The sequence below is a fragment of the Phoca vitulina genome, unplaced genomic scaffold (genome assembly GCF_004348235.1).
Source record: "Phoca vitulina isolate PV1807 unplaced genomic scaffold, GSC_HSeal_1.0 scaffold47, whole genome shotgun sequence".
NCBI classification, from domain to species: domain Eukaryota; kingdom Metazoa; phylum Chordata; class Mammalia; order Carnivora; family Phocidae; genus Phoca; species Phoca vitulina.
In genome coordinates this window covers 3,428,150-3,442,394 of record NW_022589750.1, presented here as the reverse complement: position 1 = coordinate 3,442,394, position 14,245 = coordinate 3,428,150, and the positions used below count along the sequence as shown (strand labels likewise).

Genomic DNA, 14,245 nt, shown 5'->3' with positions numbered 1-14,245 from the left:
AGAGTAAGATTGCAGAATTAGATGCGAAATGAGTTAATATCGTAGAGGGGGGTAACGCCGTAACCTATGGGGTGCACTTTTCCACCGAACAAAAATCCCTTCAATCGTCTCACACCCATGGGTTCACCTCTCACTTCGCAGAACCTCAGCCCTCATCAGGGGCGACTGGTAAATTAAGCTAAATTACCGTTTCCTACATGATCCCAAAGTAGGCTTGTTAGAAAGCGCCGTAGCGAGCTTCTGTTACCGCACGGGCGAATATTTTTGCCTCTTTGCAGAGTGTCCCCATCCCCAGTTCTCCCTGCTGAGGGAGGCAGCGGGGTGGAGGCTGGAACGGAGGCCACGGAATGAGCCCTTGGAGGGGAAGCCGAGGCTGAATCACGTAGTGGTTACCAGTACTTGGTATGAGGCCGTGATGGGGTGGCAGACCTTTATTTCACTTATAGGAGCTTTTCTTCCTCATCCGTAGAATGGCAGCATAGCAACGCCTCCCTCTCGGAGCACCGTGAGGGTTAATGCTGGCCTCCATGGACTTCACGTCGCTGGTGGATTGGGCAGTGGTAGCGAAGACACAGGTCGTGACAAGGGACCTGGGGAGCCGGGCCCTCCACCCGTGGAGCCTTAGGGAGCCGGTTGCCGTAGCCACGAGCGAAACAGTTGATCCCGCTTTGATGTGGCTGGGTGGGCAGAGGAAGTGGGCAGGTTATCGAGCGTTCGGGCCTCCCCCTTCTTCCTGACTCCACCCCTGTAGGGTGGCCCCCCGCCTCTCGTCTGGGGGTGGCAGGAAGCCTCAGGTCAGTGCTGCCGGCTCCCGCCCACCACAGCCCTCTTGGGTTCAGCCCACATGTTTGTTGAGTATTTGCTCTGAGCCCCCCGCACAGCTGCGTAGACCACAGTACTTGCCTGCAAAGAACAGATCCGTAATCGTGAGGGGCGACAGTGAGCATCATCCGGGAGTCACAGGACAGTTTCCAAAGCACACGCTGATTGCATTCCGCCCAGACCTCAGCCCCTCTGGGCAGAGGGAAAAGCAATATTCCTCCCATTTCATGCAGGTGAAAACCGAGACTCAGGGAAGTTTAATGTGTCTTGCCCACGCTATAGAGTCAGGTGTGAGAGAGGGAACACGGGCCTTGGTATGACCTCTGCTTTGTCACTTCCTAGCTGATGACCTTGGACAGGTTATATAAGCTCTCTGAGCCTCCCTGTCAAAAGTAGGACTGTAATTTTTGGTGATGATGATGATGCTGCTGATGATGTTTGCATCTCCCATGGGCTTCCCATGCGTTGACCGCTGCTAAGGGTTGGTCTCCTCTGTCCTCAGAACACCCCTTTGGGTATATAGTTTATTCCCATCTTCCAGAGGATGAACCTGAAGCCTAGACAGGTAGGTAGCTTGGCCACGCTCACAGAGCTTACAAGAGCTCTACCCCTTGAGCCTATCTGTTTGATCCCCGAAAGCCATATCCTTTGACTCCAGAAACCTATTCTCACATTTGCATAAAGCTCTTTCTGCCAGGAGGCATAGGCCGGGAGTTGTGTGTGACGGGAAAACCCGGGGCTGTCCCAGCTGCCATTTTGTAAGCACGTTCCTCTCTGGGCAATCTCGGCCGCTTTTCCTTTCACTTGGTGCCTTCGACCCTTCGACCTTCTGTCGAAGCAGGTACAAACCTAGATTCGGTCACTTTGGCTCATCAACTGGTGGCAGGTGAATTCTGAATAATCTTCAATGGCCGTAAGTTTCTCTCAGAACATTACTGACCAGAGACATTTGCATTTCATACTTTTCTTGTCTCTGATTATGGAATAAAAGGTGTAGATCCCTTGAAGGAAAGTCAAGCATCATTGAATAGCAGGTAGGGGTTTTCCTCAAAGAACGCTCTTGCACCAAATGCGTAGGTTCCCCCCCCACCCCAGACAACCACGAATTCTCCAGCTCTCCAGACACCACCTGAGTGTCCCAGTACCCGGCTCGGTTCTGACACTAGCTACCCAGAGTTAACGCAGACCCCACAGGTTAAGAGCTCAATCCTATAGACTACACCCATTTCGGATGCCAGTTCCAAGTCCCACTTTGATAAGAACCCAAAGTGAGAGACGCAACTGGCAGGGGAAAACATTATAATTGAAATCTACTCCTTACCTTTCAAAGTCTTAATTATCACTGACCAAAAGTGGTCTGTCCAAAAAAAAAAAAAAAAAAAATACAGAGAACATTTAAAAATTTGAGTATTTGATGACACAACATCAGTGAAAGAGATTTTAATGATTGAAAAACAGTAGTTAGGAGGGACATAACATCACTTCTCTGGTATTCTTGTCAAAGATTCTTGCATCACTCCAATCCTGGGGTGACATGAGACACCCCAATTCGAGGGACATTCTACGGGAACCAATCAGGACACTTGGGTCAAGATCACGGAAGACCGGGACAGACTGAGGAAGCGATATAGGCGGAGGAGGCTAAGGAGAAATAAGTCCATGCAGTGTGGGACCCTGATAGGATCCTGGAACTGAAAGAGGACATTACGACCACATAATGTATTTCTTGTATCATGGAGTCACAGGGGGAGATGTAGGGAAAGGAGTGGGGAGCCGCTGTTCCAGAAATCATGGGGTGGGATCAGAAGTAAGCTGGCTGCCCGAAGACATGAACAGACATTTTCCAAAGAAGACATCCAAATGGCCAACAGACACATGAAAAAGTGTTCAATATCGCTCGGCATCAGGGAAATCCAAATCAAAACCTCAATGAGATACCACCTCACACCAGTCAGAATGGCTAAAATTAACAAGTCAGGAAATGACAGATGTTGGCGGGGATGCGGAGAAAGGGGAACCCTCCTACACTGTTGGTGGGAATGCAAGCTGGTGCAGCCACTCTGGAAAACAGTATGGAGGTTCCTCAAAAAGTTGAAAATAGAGCTACCATATGATCCAGCAATTGCACTACTGGGTATTTACCCCAAAGATACAAAAGTAGGGACCCGAAAGGCTACGTGCACCCCGATGTTTATAGCAGCAATGTCCACAATACCCAAACTATGGAAAGAGCCAAGATGTCCATCAACAGATGAATGGATAAAGAAGATGTGGTATATATATACAATGGAATATTATGCAGCCATCAAAAGGAATGAGATCTTGCCATTTGCAACGATGTGGATGGAACTGGAGGGTATTATGCTGAGCGAAATAAGTCAAACAGAGAAAGACATGTATCATATGACCTCACTGATATGAGGAATTCTTAATCTCAGGAAACAAACTGAGGGTTGTTGGAGTGGGGGGTGGGGTGGGAGGGATGGGGTGACTGGGTGATGGACACTGGGGAGGGTATGTGCTCTGGTAAGCGCTGTGAATTGTGCAAGACTGTTGAATCTCAGATCTGTACCTCTGAAACAAATAATGCAATATATGTTAAGAAAGAAAAAAAGAAGAAGAAGAATGTAGCAGGAGGGGAAGAACGAAGGGGGGGAAATCGGAGGGGGAGAAGAACCATGAGAGACGATGGACTCTGAAAAACAAACTGAGGGTTCTAGAGGGGAGGGGGGTGGGAGGATGGGTTAGCCTGGTGATGGGTATTGAGGAGGGCACGTTCTGCATGGAGCACTGGGTGTTATGCACAAACAATGAATCATGGAACACTATATCTAAAACTAATGATGTAATGTATGGGGATTAACATAACAATAAAAAAATTAAAAAAAAAAAAAGTAGTAAGCTGGCTGCCCATAACAGAAACCCCCCCAGTATAAGGCTGGTAGAAACTCATAAGGGTTTATTTTTTTCCTTCTATTAAAAAAAAAAAAAATCCGGTGGAAGGCAGTCCACAGTGGGCACAGGAGTCCCACTAACATTCCAAACCAGCCCTTTCCTTTTATTCTGCGCCACCATCCTTAGCAGGAAACATCGGTCTTGATGCCACTTCGTGGTCTAATGGCTGCAGGAGCTCCGGCTTTCATGGCCCTATTCCAGTTAACAGAAAGGAGGAAAGCGGGAGTTGCAGAAAGGCGTGTTCCAGGAGCCCCACCCAACCCCTGCAAGGGAGGTTGAGAAATGTGACCTCTTGCCCTGTGCCCAGGGTCCCTTTGGTAAAGAAGGAGGATGGGTGTTGGGTGGATGCCCACAAGTCTCTGCTGCATGTGGCCCACCAGGAAGAGTGGCGTGGCAGAGCGGGTCTGGTCCTGTCGTGACCGTGGGGAGGGCAGTGAAGGAGCGAGATGGAAGGTCTCGCTTCACTCCCCCCCAGAGCTGGTGGCTCTGCAGAGCTGGAAGCCATCCCACAGACAGGAGGGTCAGGAGAAGACTGAGCAAGCGAAGTCTGCACGACAGCATTTCCCTGGGGGGCTTGCAGGGGGTGGGGAGGGGAGCTCGCCTCGGTCATGCATGTGAGTGGCCACCAGGTGGCGTCCCAGGTCCTGATAGCGGTAGCCAGTTTCAGGGACTTTCCTATCAAAATAGACATAAGGTTAACTTTTTTATTGGGGGCAGAGGCAGGGCTCAGCCTGGGAGGGACAGCAGCAGGGAGGGCGAGCTGCCCTGAGAGCCAGTGGGAAGCTGGGCAGAGGCTCAGAGGGCTGGAGGAGACTGAGCTGGAGGCCCACACACCCTCGGGGGAGCCGAGAGAGGGTCAGGGAACCCCTGGGCAGCCGCAGGCTGGCCACCCTAAAGCCTCGGGTACTGCACCCACCGTCTGTGGGGAGCAGAGCTGCACAGGGCCTGAGCCTCATGGCGGGCGGTGGGGGGGGGCAGCGTCGCTGGCCGGTGCGGGGCCACTGGGAGGCCCAAGGCCATGACTGCTGAAGTTGCAGATAAACCTACCAACTCTCGTTTGTTCTGGCAACAGGAATCACCTACCAGCGACTGGTGAGGGCCGAGCAGGGCCTGCCCATTAGAAGTCACCGCAGCTCCACCGTGTGAGTGTTCTTGAGGGGGGTTCCCCCATCCCCACACCCACACCGTCCCCCCTCCCAGCCCCATGCATCTGGTTTTCCCTCCAACACTGTACCCCCCCGCCCCAGCCACCAACAAACAGTCTTCGAGAGGACCAGGAACGCCTTGGAATAGTTGGTGATGCTTTGTACATAAGGTTGTTTCTCTGGGCGGAGGGGTTTTCCTCCGAGTTCTAAATGGCTCAGAAACTTAAACAACAAACGTTAAAAACCACCTGCACCGATCATGCCAGGTCCTGGGCACACATGACCTCACTTTGCCCCCACTTTTCAGATGGGGAAACTGGAGGTCAGAGAGGCCGGGTCTTACTTCCCGATGGTCACACAGCTAGTAAGCGTCTGAGCCAGGATTTAAGCCTCAGTCTTACTCAAAAGCCCACGTGCTTTCTACGGTGTCTTTCTGTCTGTTACTAAAATAGCATTTTCCAAACTTTTTTCGACAGTAAAAAATGCGTGTTATTTTATTTTTATTTATTTATTTATTTTATGTAATCTCTATGCCCGAGTTCTGTGGGGCTCGAACTCACGACCCTGAGATCAAGAGCGGCATGCTCCACCAACTGAGCCAGCCAAGCACCCCTAAACAATGCATTTTATATGAAAGCCTACGTTCATATACACACAAACGCACACGCACATGCACACAGAACTGAAATGAGTTTTAGGTGAACACGCGTGCCGAGAAGGCATGCAGGGAGAGGGCATGCGCCTGGCTGGTCTCGTCCTGCACACAGTGGAGCTCAGCACACGTACGTGGAAGGAGTGAGCAAGCACGCAGTGGAGGACAGTGGCTCAGGCAGGGACGGCTTGTGCAAGCCTGTCCCCTTTTTCTGACAAATAGAGAAATCAACATTAGTTTCCCCCCTATAGGATGGGGACTCTGACAGAGCCCAGTCCCGTCCGGGGGGCCCTGACCCGGGGCGGCCCTCCGCAGAGACGGGACAGGAGGGCCGCCTTCACCTTGCTTCTCTGCACGGAGCCTGGGGGGGCGGGGGGCAGTGCAAGCAGCTCACACCAAAGTCTCTACAGCTGGGATATTGTGATGTCTCCAACACACTTCGAGAAAACACAGCGAGGGAGGGCCGATGTGGGCGAAGTGAGAACAGTCATGTGGCTGTTAACTGAGCTATCGACACCTTGGGGGGGTTCACGATTCTTTGAACATTTGGGTCTGTTTGAAGTTTTCCATGATGAACAGAATGTCAAGGCTGGCCCGGAGAGGGAGCCCAGGGTCCAGGAGAGGAGAGGCGGGGGTGGGGGAGGCTGGGCACACAGTCCGCTCCCAGCCCCGTACAAGCTAGCTGGGGTGATGGCTTTCGGGAGTTAGAAAAGGGGTCCCCTGTGAGCTGCAGACTCACAGGCAGCCTTGACACCTAGCCTGAACTTCCAGGCCAGCCTGCATGCAGGTATGTGGCTGCCCGGCTCCCTCCCCCCTGCAAAATGAGCCCCTAGCTCCAAGTCACCTCCGCTGAGAGGGCAGTTCTCTTGAGTCCTCCTTCCATCCATTCCGATGTCCTGTAGGAAAAATGTTGATATAAAAATTAAGGTGAAATTCCTTTTGTAAAAATGAAGTCCCGCTTTCAAAAGGCCCTTTGAAAACACTGGCTGAAAAATACTCAGGAGTAGACCGTAAGCTTTGCACTTGGACCTGGGACCCTTGAGCCAGCCCCCTGCCTCTCTCCTGGCCTCAGCCGCCAGGGGGGTTGGGGCTCAGCAGCTCCGCCAGGCGCCAGAGTGAGGGGCTGTGCTGTCCCCACCCCCCCAGAGCCTGCCCTCTGTGTCCCCAGCACCGTGCTGTTGCTGAACCCAGTGGAGGTGCAGGCTGAGTTCCTCGCTGTGGCCAACAAGCTGAGCACGCCCGGGCACTCGCCCCACAGCGCCTATACCACCCTGCTCCTGCACGCTTTCCAGGCCACCTTCGGGGCCCACTGTGACCTCCCGGGGCTGCACGGCAGGCTGCAGGTACGTGCCTGGGGCCCCGGGGCCTTAGCGTCACTGTGGCTGACGTGGCAGGGTAGTGGCTGGAGGGCTGGCCACACTGAGAGGTTTCGGTGGCACTGGATCCCGACAGAGGTGGGTGGCAGCCTGGGCAGGGGGCTGGGCAGGAGCCTCTGAGGATGGCATGGGCTGGGTGGGCTGGGAACAGGCTGTAGAGGGAAGCTGGAAGACCTGACTTCTACTAGCTCTGTGGCCCTGGACAGCCCCCTCCCCAGTCTGGGACGTGGTGGGGAGCTGTGAAGGACCCTCCCCCAACTCGGCAGTGCCCTGGCTCTGGGCCTTTCTCTCGCGACCACTTCCTGAGAAGAGGGGCCTGGGGAGGCCCCGGCCAGGTGGGGGGGGAGGTGGGTGCCGAGGCAGGGGAGGAGATGGGCCACGGCCGCCATCAGGAAGCCCCTAGGAGCTTGAGGAGTCGGGCAGCCAAGCCTTGGTTCGGGGGGGTGAGCCCATCTCCTCCTGGCCTTTCAGTCCAAGAGCCTGGCCGAGCTCGAAGACATCTTCACGGAGACTGCGGAAGCTCAGGAGCTAGCTTCTGGCATCGGGGACGCAGCCGAGGCCCGGCAGTGGCTCAGGACCAGGCTGCAGGCGGTGGGACAGAAAGCTGGCTTCCCTGGCGTGTTAGGTGAGCCTCTTGGGAGAGCGTGGTGCCTTTTCCCCGGGGGGTGAGCAGTCCAAGTCGGCCAGCGGTGCTGCCCCACACCGCCCGTGGGGGACCCAGGCTCTCCTCATCCGGGTGCTCCACCACCCCCGAGGGCGGAAAGAGGCTGGCCAGCTTCCCACTCGGCCCCAGCCCCATCCAGCTGTGTGGCCGGCGCTGGTCTCTTCTGTGAGCGCCTTCCAGCCCTCACCCCCTGTCCCCCTGTTCTAGCAGACACTGCCCAACCTGGCCAGCTCCGCACCATCCCCATCCCTGTCGCCAGGTGTCACACATACAGCTGGAACCAGGACAGCTTCGGTAAGCAGCCAGCTGGGGCCCTCGTGGCGCCCACCCCGCACCCCTTGGGGCAGGGGGGGGGGATGCTGCTTCCTGGTCCTGCCCCCTGCCGCCTGGGCAGGCTCTAAGCAGAGCAGGGGGTGGTGCTCGAGTCCTGGGCTGCACTTCACCTCCTTCTGCCCTCGCCCTCCTCCTCCTCCGGCTGGTCTGAGCCTGTCGCCCCTTCCGAGGGGGTGCAAGAGGGGTTTCAAGGACCCAGATGCCCAGATGGTGCCTCCCCTGGCTTCCCTGCAGACATCCTGCAGGAAATCCTGCTCAAGGAACAGGAGCTGCTCCAGCCAGGGATCCTGGGGGACGATGAGGAGCAGGAGGAGGAGGAAGAAGAGGAGGAAGAGGAGGAGGACTTGGAAACGGACGGGCATTGTGCCCAGAGGGACTCAGTGCTCTCCACCAGCTCGGCGGTCTTCCACGACTCCACCCTGTCCCTCGCCTCGTCCCAGGCCTCGGGGCCCACCCTCTCCCCCCAGCTGCTGACCTCCTTCGTCTCGGGCCTCTCGGACGGCATGGACAGCGGCTACGTGGAGGACAGCGAGGAGAGCTCCTCCGAGTGGCCCACGAGGCTGGGCGGCCAGGAGCGCCGGGGCCACCGCAGGCCTGGGCAGAAGTTCAACAGGATCTATAAACTCTTCAAGAGCACCAGCCAGCTGGTGCTGCGGAGGGACTCCCGGGGCCTGGAGGGGGGCCCGGGCTCAGGCTCAAGCCTGCCGCTGCGGCGCGCGGGGAGCCTCTGCAGCCCCCTGGACGGCCTGCTGCCGCCGCCGCCCCCCACGCGGGCCCAGCGCTCGCGCTCCCTGCCCCAGCCCAAGCTCAGCGCCCAGCTGCCCAGCTGGCTCCTGGTCCCCGCCTCGCGGCACCAGCGCCGACGGCCCTTCCTGAGCGGGGACGAGGACCCCAAGGCGTCCACACTACGCGTCGTGGTCTTCGGCTCTGATCGGATTTCGGGGAAGGTGGCTCGGGCCTACAGCAACCTGCGGTAGGAGCCGGACCCGGGGGCCTCGCTCTGCCCTGGGGGGGCGGCGGGGTGGGGCGGCTGAGGGTCCGAGAGGGACCACTCTTCTCCTCGCCTTCTTCTTTACCAGGCAGCTGGAGAACAACCGCCCGCTCCTCACACGGTTCTTCAAGCTTCAGTTCTTCTACGTGCCCGTGAAGCGAAGCCAGGGGACCGGCTCCAGCGCCTGCCCCCCCCCTGCCAGCCAGACGCCCCCACCCCCCACAGACTCCCCGAGGCACCCCAGCCCTGCGGTATGTCCCCAGCCCCGGGCCACATGCAGTGGGGGCGCAGAGTGGGCATCTGCAGGTCCGGTGACCCGACGGGGGCTGGTGAGAAGTTGCCAAGAGCAGTCACCGTGTCTAGGCGACTGCAGTCGCCTTCTCCCGCTTGAGCCTCGCTCTGGGAGCAGCTCCTGCCCTGCACGTGGGGGCGGCGCTTTGCTGTGCGACACAGACTAAAGATTCACAGACTTCTCTCAGGGCCGGGAGGAGCTATGGTTGGGGCTGCAGATGCCATCTGGGGCCCCGGGGGGCTGGAATGACTCGCCCCTTGCCCCAGGAGCTGGAGAGCACCAATGACATCTCCCACTACCTCGGCATGCTCGACCCCTGGTATGAGCGCAACGTGCTGGGCCTCATGCACCTGCCCCCTGAAGTCCTGTGCCAGGTGAGTGGCCCCCGGGGGGGCGGGGGGCACCGACTGCAGTCTCACGGCGCTGCTCGGAGGCCCTGGTTTCGGGGGATCCAGCTTGAGGCCTCCAGGGAGGACCGGGGTGAGAAGTGCGACTGAGCCCAAATTGAGGGCAGTGTCACGGCGGGTCCCAGCAGGGTCCGGGGGACCTTAGGCTTCAGCCCCCTTCCTCACTTCCTCCGGCTTTGTCCAGCTCGGCCAGGGCCCTCCCTGGTGGCCCTGGTGTCCGGTGAGGGGGCTCCGGAGGCTGGACTGTGGGTCGTCCCCCGACCATTGTGTGTCCTGCTTTGATCCCACCACCCCCTTGCCTGGCTTGGTCTGCCTCAGTCTCCACACGTGTGTGTGTCCGTGTCTCCTGCCCTCACGTTCCCTTGCTCCCTCGCTCGCTCGCTGGCCACCGGTGCCTCTGACCGGGCTCCGCCGCCCACCCTCAGCAGTCTCTGAAGGCGGAACCCCGGCCCCTGGACGGCTCCTCGGCCCAGCTGCCCATCCTGGCGGACATGCTACTGTATTACTGTCGCTTTGCGGCCCGGCCGGTGCTCCTGCAGGTCTATCAGACAGAGGTGAGGACCCCCCCACCGCAGGCACCGCCCCACCCCTGCAGCCAGCAGCCCCGGGGCGGGGGGCCGCTCCGGGAGGTCCCCACTGACGCCGGCCCTTGTCCTCTGCAGCTGACTTTCATCACCGGGGAGAAGATGAAAGAGATCTTCATCCACTCCCTGGAGCTGGGTCACTCTGCCGCCACGCGGGCCATCAAGGCTTCGGGTGGGTGCTGCCTGAGCCCCGGGGGGGGGGGGCCGGGGCCCGGGAGGTGGCGGCCCCAGGGTCTGGGAGGGGTACCGGAAACCAGAGGGAGTGAAGGTCTGTCCCTGCGGCCCAGGTCCTGGCAGCAAGCGTCTGGGCATCGATGGTGATCGCGAGGCCGTCCCTCTAACACTACAGATTATTTACAGCAAGGTGAGGCTGTTGCTTGGGGCCCCTGTCCCTCTGGGGCCCGTTCCTGACCCGTCCTCACCCAGAGTCAGCCCCGCGCGCATGTGCCCGGGCCCCAGTCTTTAAGCTGGGAGGCTGCAGCAGGCTCCCCTGGACAGAAGGGGAGGGAGTGAACATCCTTCTCCCCTTGGGCCTCCAAAGCGCCCCCCCTCCCCCCGGTGTGCTCTCCCCCCACCTGGATGTGCTCAGCAGCTCCCGTGAAGTGTTAGGGCCTGGCTGCGGGCTGAGGGTGAGGGGTCCAGAGGCACAGTGAGGGAGAGCCCAGCGTCCACGGGGCTGGCGTGCCTGGCTGGGTACATGGGAGGTGGGGCCGTGTCGGAAGGGAAAGGGGGGATCTGGGGGGCCGGAGTGTGGGAGGGGCGCCCATGAGCCCACCAGAGGGCGCGGGTGCTCCGAGCTCTCGTGCCCTCAGATCCATGGACCAGGCCAGCGACTTAAGGCTCCTCCGCGGAGTCATCAAGGTCTATAGGGGATCGGGAGTCGGAGGGCTCTTGGTGCGGAAGCGAGCCGGTGAGAGCTTCCCGGGGGGCGCCGACTGCAGGCAGCTCCCTGTGGCTGGTGGGCCCCGGGGGCCTCCGGCTGAGAGGGCCTGGCTGCGTTTCCAGGGGGCCATCAGTGGACGAAGCCGCTGGAGTAACATGGAGAAGGTGTGCACCTCCGTCAATCTCAGCAAGGCCTGCCGGAAGCAGGAGGACCTAGGGGAGGGGGCGCCGGGGGGGGGGGGGCGGGGGGGCGGGGGGGGGGGGGGCGCGACGGGACGGCGGGGCCCCGAGCCTGGCCTGAGCCGCCCCTGCCCCTCAGACTCCAGCATGGAGGCCCTGACGCTAAACCTGACAGAGGTGGTGAAAAGGCAGAACCCCAAGTCCAAGAAGGGCTTCAACCAGGTAAAGACGCCCCCCTCTCCGCCGTCGTACCTTCCGGAGACCCTGGCGCGGGTGGGCGCCTGTGTGCGCGCATGCGCGGGTGCGGGTGGGGAGGAGAGGCGGGCCGGGGGTGCGGTTTGGGGTGCACACGCTGTGGGGTGCCCTACGGGCGGATGTGTCTGCGTGCAAAGGCTCTGGCGGGCAGCCGGGGGAGCCCTGGGTGCGCGCAGAACGGCTCCGTGTCGGGGACCCGGGGCCTCACAGTGGGGCCGTGGGAACTTCTCCTGGGAGCCCTTGTTTCTTCCAGACTCAGGGAGGGTGGAGGCCGGAGAGGAGGCAGGGCCTCACGGAGGCTGCCGGACCCTCGCCGGAGCTGGCCGTCAGTCCCGCAGAGCCGCTGCCGGGGTGGCCTGAGGCAGAGAGCCGCCGAGGGCTGGCAGTTCTGGGGCCGGGGATCGGGGAGGACTGATGGGGGCCTTGCTTCCAGATTAGCACGTCACAGATCAAAGTGGACAAGGTGCAGATCATCGGCTCCAATGGCTGCCCCTTTGCCGTGTGCCTGGACCAGGATGAGAGGAAGATCCTGCAGAGTGTGGTCCGGTAGGAAGGGGGGCCCAGGGAAGGGGCCCGCCTCTGCGCCGTGTGCTAGAACCCCGGAAGGAGCTGCAGGGATGGGGGGGCCTGCCCTTACTCCCGCCTGCCCCACAGGTGTGAGGTCTCACCTTGCTACAAGCCAGAGAAGAGCAGCCTCCGCCCCCAACCCCAGAGGACCCCGGACCCGCCAGCCCAGGCCCCGCCGGACCTCTGCTCCCTCCTCTGCCTGCCCATCATGACGTTCAGTGGAGCTCTGCCCTAGTGGGACCCTCACCAGCCTGGACAGGAAGCCCTGGGCAGGCAGCCTCCTGGGAGGCCCTCCCCACACGGTGGCCTCGAGGGTCTCGCTCCCTCTGGGGAACTAGATGGCCCTCTGTTGGATCAGGCCCTGCTATGGGCCCTGCAGTGGACAGTGGGCAGGGGATTGGTGGTTTCTGGGCCCTCGGGCTGTGTTTAGGAAAGACACAGGCATTAGGGAGAGGGCGGCTGGCCACACTGCCCCTCAGATTCCTCACGGTAGAGAGGAGAGGGATGGATGAGCTGACCTCCAGAGGCCCCGGCCATTGGTGTGGTCTAGGATCCTTTCTAGAAAGATCTGAGGCTCTGGTGCTCTGGGGTGTGGTTTAGGCCTCCTCTCCCAATGCTTGGCTGGACCCCCCGCCTTAGTTTGTCAAAATCTTGGGGGGCCCTTTGTATCTGGGGTTCAGTCCCCTCTACTCTGGGGCTCAGGTGGTAGTAACAAGACTAGGAATTTCTTCCCAGACCTTCAGTACCACCCCATCTCTCTTTCTCTCTCTCTCTCTCCCCCCCCCCCCCCCCCCCGCCGTGTCTCACAAGTTCCCTGGGTCTTCTGGAAAACAGCACTAATACTTTACCTGTGTACTCTCAGCCCCTGGAACATATTCTCTCAGGAGCCCATTTCTGGATCTGAGAGCCTTGGGAGACAGGACAGGCATAGATTCAACAGCTCGGTTACCTTCTAGCTCAGTGACCAGAAGGAAGTGAATTAGCTTCTCCGAGCCTCAACATCCTCAGCACTAAGACTTTTAGGGGTTGAAAAGAAATCGTCCGCTAAGCACCTGGCCCAGTGGCTGGCTCATAGCTGGTGCTCAGTACAGATGAGTGGCCTTACCCTTAAGCGCCGACGCCCCCCCTGCCTGGCACTGGGACACGCTCACGGCCTCTGGGATGCTCTTCATTCACCCTTGAGGCAGAACCGAGATTGAGGGAGTGAGGAGTGGTCAGTTTTACCCTCTGAAGGAGGAATGGCCTTGGCGAGGCTAGGAGGAGGGTTGCACGGGTGCCCCCAAGCCCTCGCTGACTTCTCTCCCGGGTTGGGCCCCGTGACCTCCGCTCCCATGTCACGCCTTAGGCTGGTGCACATTGCATATAGAGGCTTCCAGCCCAATCACTGGCACCATTCTGGCGTCTGGGCAGGATCCTGGAGGGGTCGAGGGAGAGCCTGGCTGGGGGAAATGGGTCACAGGACGTGAGAGCCAAAAACGTAAAGCTGGTGGGTCGGAGTGGTTTGGAAGCTGGAAGCAAATGTGGGCTAGGGTGGTAGTGGGGGAGGGCAGGGCTGAGGACCAGGATTTGGACGGTACAGGTGGAGAAAGTAGCCATGGAAGATGATCGTATCCTGCCCAGCGCCTCTCCGTCCCCTCCTTCTCCTGCTTCACCCAGCTCCAAAGGTTCTGGGCTTACAGGAGCCCCCGAACCCCAGCCTGGACCACTCACCACTGGAGAGAAGTGAACAGAGCCGGCTCCTACCCTGTGTCACCGTTCCTCCCCTGTCCTCACCATTTGTACTTGCTCCAGGCTCCAGAGAGTGGTCGGCCATATACTTTCCATACTCTTTTGTTGGGTGAACAGGTTACTACATGATAAACCTATATCGAAGAATAAATGAATAGAATTTAATATTATTTTCAAATAAAACTTGGTTAGTCTCGTATTTCTTGATCCCCAGTTATTTTGCTGCACGATGAGTAACTGCTCGTTGCTTCGTTAACATCAACCAGTGCACACGCAGCGGCAGCAGTCAGTTCTTGGGGGTTGTCCTGTTTCTCTCTTTGTGCACGAGAAGGGTAAGCAGAGACATAGGATGCCTCCTAGGGCCTGGGCCTGGAACCGGCACAGTGCCTCTTCTGCCAAAATTCAATTGATC

General features: G+C 59.0%; 1 protein-coding gene across 4 annotated transcripts in view; it reads left to right on the top strand.

The window, feature by feature from the left end:
- The window catches only part of PIK3R5 (phosphoinositide-3-kinase regulatory subunit 5), a 61,995-nt gene extending 49,096 nt beyond the window's left edge, over positions 1 to 12,899 (top strand). For 3 of the 4 annotated variants that reach the window (XM_032431925.1, XM_032431926.1, XM_032431927.1), the window contains exons 6-19: positions 4,850 to 4,919; positions 6,743 to 6,917; positions 7,422 to 7,575; positions 7,822 to 7,908; positions 8,182 to 8,920; positions 9,027 to 9,189; positions 9,497 to 9,604; positions 10,063 to 10,191; positions 10,300 to 10,393; positions 10,509 to 10,585; positions 11,227 to 11,320; positions 11,423 to 11,505; positions 11,972 to 12,084; positions 12,193 to 12,899. In XM_032431925.1, the coding sequence (XP_032287816.1) occupies positions 4,850 to 4,919; positions 6,743 to 6,917; positions 7,422 to 7,575; positions 7,822 to 7,908; positions 8,182 to 8,920; positions 9,027 to 9,189; positions 9,497 to 9,604; positions 10,063 to 10,191; positions 10,300 to 10,393; positions 10,509 to 10,585; positions 11,227 to 11,320; positions 11,423 to 11,505; positions 11,972 to 12,084; positions 12,193 to 12,340 (2,234 nt within the window). In that variant the 3' untranslated portion in view covers positions 12,341 to 12,899. The remainder of the gene's footprint in view (positions 1 to 4,849; positions 4,920 to 6,742; positions 6,918 to 7,421; positions 7,576 to 7,821; positions 7,909 to 8,181; positions 8,921 to 9,026; positions 9,190 to 9,496; positions 9,605 to 10,062; positions 10,192 to 10,299; positions 10,394 to 10,508; positions 10,586 to 11,226; positions 11,321 to 11,422; positions 11,506 to 11,971; positions 12,085 to 12,192) is intronic. The other variant, XM_032431928.1, reaches the window with a different exon arrangement.
- Positions 12,900 to 14,245: the final 1,346 nt, after the last annotated feature.